This window comes from Gossypium arboreum, chromosome 1 (genome assembly GCF_025698485.1).
Source record: "Gossypium arboreum isolate Shixiya-1 chromosome 1, ASM2569848v2, whole genome shotgun sequence".
Classification (NCBI taxonomy): domain Eukaryota; kingdom Viridiplantae; phylum Streptophyta; class Magnoliopsida; order Malvales; family Malvaceae; genus Gossypium; species Gossypium arboreum.
This window is the reverse complement of record NC_069070.1, coordinates 104,540,323-104,547,190: the sequence shown is the minus strand read 5'-3', so window position 1 is coordinate 104,547,190 and position 6,868 is coordinate 104,540,323. Positions and strand designations below refer to the sequence as shown.

The following is a 6,868-nucleotide window of genomic DNA, read 5'->3' as shown; positions in this document are numbered from 1 at the left end:
AAAATCATTTCATCAATAAAAACTTAGTCTCGCATAAAAATCCTAATTTATCACAAGTAAAATCACAATTTTAATTTTTTAGATACTAATTAACAAAGCTCGAATAGAAAAAAGAATTACTATCAAACTATTAGGAAAATATACTTAAAAGTCTTTAAAGATTGATACTCTACCATGTAAAACTTATGGAGAGAGTGAAAAATAATAAAATTTTGAGGAAAAAATTATGAATGTTGAAAGAAAATAAAAAAAATTAAAGATTTTAGATTTTAGTAGATGTTTTTCAAATATTTTTGTGAGGGTCAAAACTCAATTTACTACTTATATTATTCTTTTATAAGGTATTTTTTTTAAAATTATTTTTTTAGGATCAATTAACCCCACAATACTATATGTGGTTTAGTTATTGCTAATAACCAAGTGACATAATTTTTGGACGACTTGTAACTTTTCAATTGAAACTATTAGAACATTATATATATTTTAAAAATGTTCCATATTGCACGTGGATTTGGATATGATGGGAGGAGTTTTAAATAAATCTTGATTTGCTCTGATAACAGTCAAAGGACTATTTAAATTGGATGTCATTGAGATTTTCACGAATTTATGGAAATATAATCACAATTCACATCTTTAAAATTCGAATTTTGGTATTCATATCTTTTAAAATTTAATTTTCTAATTCTATTTATTACTTGTTAAGTACTTGATTGCTCCCTATATGCCCAATTTATGTGGATCGTCCATAGTTTGTGGTTGAAGATTATAGGTTAAAAGGTTGAAGAGTTAGTATTCCGAAACACAAATAAGTTTTTCGTATTTTTGTTTTACTCTTTTTACAAAGTCCAATAGAGAAACATCTTGAAAGTGAGAGTATAAGAGCAAGAAGCTCAGTAGTTGACACTTCATGCAGCTCTTTTCCATACTTGCTATTAATTACTCTACTCCTCCTTCAGGACTAGGCCACAACCTCTTATACACTGGATTGCCACCTGAGCTTTTGCTTCAAAGGAACTTTCAATAATTTGTGTGGCCTTTCGAATTATAGAGGTCTTTCTCTTAGCTGACATTCGGTCCTAACCATCATAAATACCTTCTCTTATATGGGTCCATAGCATAGACTATCCACAAATTCTTGGATCATCATCATTCTGCCTTTCCAGGTATTTTCAGCCATGAAATTGTAATATTTCGTCACCCAACTACACTTTTTTTCCACTATGATTATGTATTTAAAGTATTAAAAATACATATGTGCAATATGATTTATGAATTTTAATTTTATATAAGTTTTATTTTGAGTTAATTTTTATAAATTATTAATAATATTATCGTCATAGTATCATTTTGCAATTATATATTGTATATACAAGCAATTAGTATATATATTTTTTTAAATTGTACAATTGAATTAAACTTAAAGTTCTATTTATATATATAAATCACAATAAAAGTTTCACATGTATAATTACACTAAATCAAAATTCATGAATCATAAATTTCTTCAATTGATTTTACATTTTATATAACTTATTTATTTTAATAGCTTGAAAATATAAATGAGATTATTCTCTATATTACTATTAATTTGTTCATTGAAATAAAATTGAGAAATGGTTAAAAATAAAAATAATTATAAAACCAGTAACTTGTATTATAATGGTAATTTTACTTTTGAATTTTTTAAAACTAATTCTTTAAAAACTACTGGAATTTTATAATGTAATTTGAAAATAAATAATTGCTTTCATTAAGAAAGAAAAAATTAGTTTCTACTTCATCATTCTTTCACCCATATAATAAATATCATTTTATCTAAATTCTTTTCTTATTTTTCATGTCCGTTTTAAATATCATGTTTGATATTCATAACTATACCTTTCAACAATACCGTCTCTAATGTTTGAATTTTACAACTTTTTCCTCCCAAAAGATTATGATACTTTTCTTGATAATACATGGATCAATCATAAAAAAAGAGCACTATACATGTATGTATATATATACTATCGACACTGACGTAAAAGGGTGATTGGTGTAATGATATATATGGATGAGAATGAAGAACATAAATTGTCAATGTGTTGGCTATAAGCTGTCCATCCATATATTCTTTCTGTGGCAGACAGGCAATGGGTACCAAACCATCTTCATGGCTTTAACCACTTTGGAATAATTAAATGCAATAAATAACCCCCCACCCATCTCTGCCCACGTACACTGCTAATTCATTGTGTATAAATAACACTATAGCCCAAAGATGATGGTTCAAGGACTTATAGCTATAGAGGAAAAATGAGATCTAAGATGATGGGTTGTAGAGAGGAACATCAGAGTACTCATGGTTCAGTGCTGGGTGGGAAGCCTAACCATTGTGTTATTTATCCACCAAAGTCTAGCATTGTTGCTGAGGAATTGGAAAGAAGAAACAATGACTGGTTAAATTCTTCTTCTTCTTCTTCTGGTACATATAGGTATATATGGTGGTGTTTATGTAGAGATGATATTAATAAGCTCCTGTTTTGATTTCGTCTGACGCAGGTTTGTTAGGACCAAAGTTGCAAGTGATTTAATGGTGCAGGTTGGAGATTTTAGCTTTTACTTACACAAGGTCAGCAACAACTATATACTTGTCTTTATTAGTGAAGCATGGGATTATTATTAATTTTGCCAGATGGAAATAAACTTATTTTTGTAAATTATTATAAATTTGGGGAGGGGATGGCTTACATAAAAATATTTTTCATATATTATGTAGGGAATCGTTTTACCAAATATTATGCCTTTTGTTTCTGATGGGATATATGTGGACAGATTTGTCATTATCATGTTCAAATTGTGCCCAACACAAAGGCCAACTGTATTTTCGTATTATGTTTTAATTTTTTTATAATTTACCATATTAATTCAATTTTAACTTTACAATCATTTATGTGAAATTAGTAATTCATTGCATTTATCATATCTTAAGATAATTTGCTATTACAATTTATAAATAAGTGATCATGTTGTGATCCTCAGCTTGCTATGGTTTCGAAAAGTGGATATTTGAATAGACTTGTATTTGCAAAAAGAAGTGAGGGACATGGACAAAATGGAGGCAACCTCAAGATTGTGTTGGATGACCTTCCTGGTGGAACCAACACCTTTGAATCAATTGTCAACTTCTGCTATGGATTTAAGGTGGATGTAACAGCTACCACCATTGCTCCACTCTATTGTGCTGCAAATTTCTTGGAAATGAGTGATGATCTTCACCAAGGTAATCTCATTTCCAAAACAGAGGCGTTTTTGAGCTTTGCAATTTTCTCATCTTGGAAAGACACTTTTAAGGTACTCAAAAGCTGTGAATCTGTGTCACCTTGGTCCAAAGATTTGCTTATTGTGAAACAATGCTCTGATGCCATTGCTTGGAAGGCCTCAACTGACCCCAAAGCTTTTACTTTAGGACAAAATAGTAATGGGAACTTGAATATTGGAGAATCAAGTGATACCTGGTGGTTTCAAGATGTTTCGACCCTTCGAATTGATCATTTTATCCAAGTGATCGAATCAATTAAACGAAAAGGGGTGAAACCGGAGCTTGTTGGATCATGTATAGCTCATTGGACAGCAAAATGGTTTTCGAGTACCACATTTGTATTTGATGACCCGACAATACCCAAGCATTTGACTCAAAAGCTACAAAGAATTACCATTGAAAGTTTAATTAATATGCTTCCAGTGGAGAAAAACTCAGTTTCTTGCAACTTTATACTTTACCTTGTCAAGTTGGGGTTGAAAATGCAAGTAAATTTTGAGTTGTTGAGCAAACTAGAAACAAGAATAGCTTCCATGTTAGAGCAATGTTGTGCTCAAGATCTCTTGGTTAAGAACTATGGAGATAAGGATACTACATATGATGTTGGAATTGTGATTAGGGTGGTCAACGCTTATGTTTTATTGGCCATGAAAAACTCTAGGGCAAGACTATGCATTGTTGGAAGGTTGATTGATGGTTACCTTACTCTAATTGCAAGGGATATTAACCTTAAACTCATTGATTTCAAATTACTTGTGGACGCATTACCGACAAATGCTCGATCGTGCGATAACAACCTTTATAGAGCCATAGACATGTACCTCAAGGTATGTACTTCACCCCTGAATAACTTACTTTCTTTCTAAGTAATAGTAGTTTACCTAATTCAAAGTTTGTGCAACAATTGTGTAGGCACATCCAAGTCTAATGGAGGAAGAAAGAGCTAGTGTGTGCAAAGCAATGGAGTATCATAGATTATCAGAAGATGCACGCCAACATGCAATGAGGAACAGTCGATTGCCGTTGAAAATCGTAACGGAATTCATGCTTCTTGAGCAAGTAAAAATGGCTAGATCGATATCAGCTACTAAGTCAAATATTAATCCAAGAACGACGACTCAAACAATAATGAAAATGAATAATAAGAAATGTTTAGAGAAGGGATTCATAGCACCTCAAAAGGAGATTATGTTGATAAGAAAAGAGGTGGAGAATATGAAGATGCAACTCAATCAATTGCAAATGTGTAAACTAAAGCTTCAAAAACAAGTTCAAAGATCATGCATCAAGTAGAACATAAAAGCTTCCTTTTCATCAACAAATTTTATATCTCTCCCCGTGGTTTTACATGGTCACTAGGCCATAACTATGTGTGCTTAAGCATATCAACTCATTGAACTTTGAAAAACTAACGTAACATACGTCAATATTTTAACCTAATTAACAAGATTCAATAATCCCTTTCCTTACAAAAAAAATCAATAAAAATTATATATATAATAAAAAATATATATTTTTTGAATATATAATGTAACACATATAATATAAAATAAAGTATTCAATATAATAATATGCAATAAGAAGAAGAAGAAAAAAAAAACCTTAAAATTTTGGGCCCAAAAAATGGACAACTTAACCTGCTCCAATTGCATTGAACCTGGGCCATTAGACTCTTTGGATATGGACCATTAAAACCATACTTTGAACTTTAAAATTAGGCCCATAAAATTGAGTTTGAATCTAAACTCTAGACCTGACAAAATTAAACTGAAATCAAATTCAACCTTTAAACATCGGCAGAATATTGAGTTTGTACTTTAACAAATATAAAATTTAGGGTAACATATTTTTCGTAAAATATTTTCATTATTTTACCGTGTTTATTTGGTAAAAAATAAATTACCAAATGAAATCATTCTTCAAAAAAAAAGATAAAATCAAGACTTTTTAAAAAAAAAAAATGTTTTACCAAAATTTTTCAGTAAAGTTGAGCTTTATAGGAACTTACTAAATTAAAATAGTCTTGAGTGTATAACCATAAACTCAACATCTATCACATCATCTACCACAAATAAGTCGTCTTGGGACAACCTCAATGAATAACATATATGATTAGTTGTCCTCTATAAAAAGGAAAACTTCTTCAATGAATTCTATATTATGACAACCCTCATCGTTGGCCACTGCCAATCGCCACCAACTTTCGTCGGTCAGTCAACTGTTGATCTTTTGTCAGTTGTTTGTCAGGTTTGCGTTGTTTTGACCGATTTTAGATGCATCTTAGTTTTCGAGATTCATCGAATAATAGGTTACAAAAATCTTAAGTAGGAAATCGTATGTATATAAATCAATTTGTTCAGAAAATAAAATATTTAAACTTTTAGGAACTATAAAAAATAAATAATAACTAAAAATACATATAAAAATAAAATTTTAAAAATTATGGAATTTGAAACTTTCAACTAAAAATTTAGAAAACTTAAAAAAAGAAAAGAAAAGAAAACAGCCATTTTTTAACTTATAAAATAAAATAAAATTATCGAATATGACTGTCTTTAACTAGCATTGACCAATGTCAAAATTCGTTTTTGATGAATGACTATCGAAATACTGAATTTTTTAGTCAAATTGGTTTAAAAAAATTGATCGGCATTGACTTGCAAAATATTTTGATGGTAGATCAAAGTAATTATTTTTAAATTCTGAATTTTTTTAAGTTTCAATTAGAGGTGTGCATGGTCGGCGGCCTGCCCCACCAAGGCCCGCCTGAAAAATAGGAGGGTTTGGGTAAAAATATAGGTCCGAAAAACGGGCTTGGACAAAAAACGAGGCTCGTTTAGAAAACAGGCCGGCCTCGGGTAATTTTTGGCCGGGCCTGCCCGCCCAATTTTAATATTAAATTATTTTAAAAATTTTTATTTTAATTTTAAATAACTTTAGTACTTTTACTTTACTTTTTTGTTGTTTTGATGTTATTTTGATATTATAAAACTTTTGTTATTAATATAATTTAATTCTTAATTTAGTTTTAATTTGTTTCAATTTTTCAATTTTAATATAATTACTTTTTATTATATTTTTAATTTATGTATTATTTTAATAATTATTTTAGTCTCATTATTTATTTATTTATTGTTTTAATATTTATTTTATGTTTTAAATGTATTTGATTTATTAAATTTTAAAGTTTTTATTTAATAAAAAAGCAAAAAAAAATTAATATGACCGGGCCGGGCTCGGGCCTACCATTTTTTTCTCGGGCCAGGCTTGGACAAATTTTCAGGCCCATATTTCGGGCCGGGCTGGGCCCAGGCCTTGAAAACGGGCTGAAATTTTTTATGGGCTCGGCCTGAACCCGGCCCGGCCCATGCACACCTCTAGTTTCAATACAACATTTACCTCCTTTTTAACTTTTTTTAAGTTTTAGCTAAAATTTTGAATTTTTATATATTTTTTAGAGCTGATCATGGCCAGGCGGCCCGGCCCGGCCCGAAGGCCCGCCCAAAAAATGGGAGGGTTTGGGTAAAAATATAAGCCCGAAAAATAGGCTTGGACAAAAAAATG

The 6,868-nt window shown here is 30.3% G+C and overlaps 1 protein-coding gene across 1 annotated transcript; it reads left to right on the top strand.

Moving 5' to 3' along the window:
* The first annotated feature begins 2,093 nt into the window (after positions 1-2,093).
* Positions 2,094-4,626, top strand: LOC108463427 (coleoptile phototropism protein 1-like). The gene is made up of 4 exons (XM_017763369.2): positions 2,094-2,441; positions 2,545-2,614; positions 3,025-4,131; positions 4,217-4,626. Exons 1-4 carry the CDS (start codon positions 2,299-2,301, stop codon positions 4,595-4,597), a joined length of 1,701 nt encoding a protein of 566 aa, XP_017618858.1. The 5' UTR covers positions 2,094-2,298; the 3' UTR covers positions 4,598-4,626.
* Positions 4,627-6,868: the final 2,242 nt, after the last annotated feature.

Excerpts from the sequence above, each read along its gene's own strand:
- LOC108463427 (XM_017763369.2), top strand. The coding sequence starts at position 2,299 with ATGAGATCTAAGATGATGGGTTGTAGAGAGGAACATCAGAGTACTCAT. Across the intron at positions 2,615-3,024 it reads TTAGCTTTTACTTACACAAG|CTTGCTATGGTTTCGAAAAG; the intron begins GTCAGCAACAAC and ends TGTGATCCTCAG. Across the intron at positions 4,132-4,216 it reads CCATAGACATGTACCTCAAG|GCACATCCAAGTCTAATGGA; the intron begins GTATGTACTTCA and ends ACAATTGTGTAG.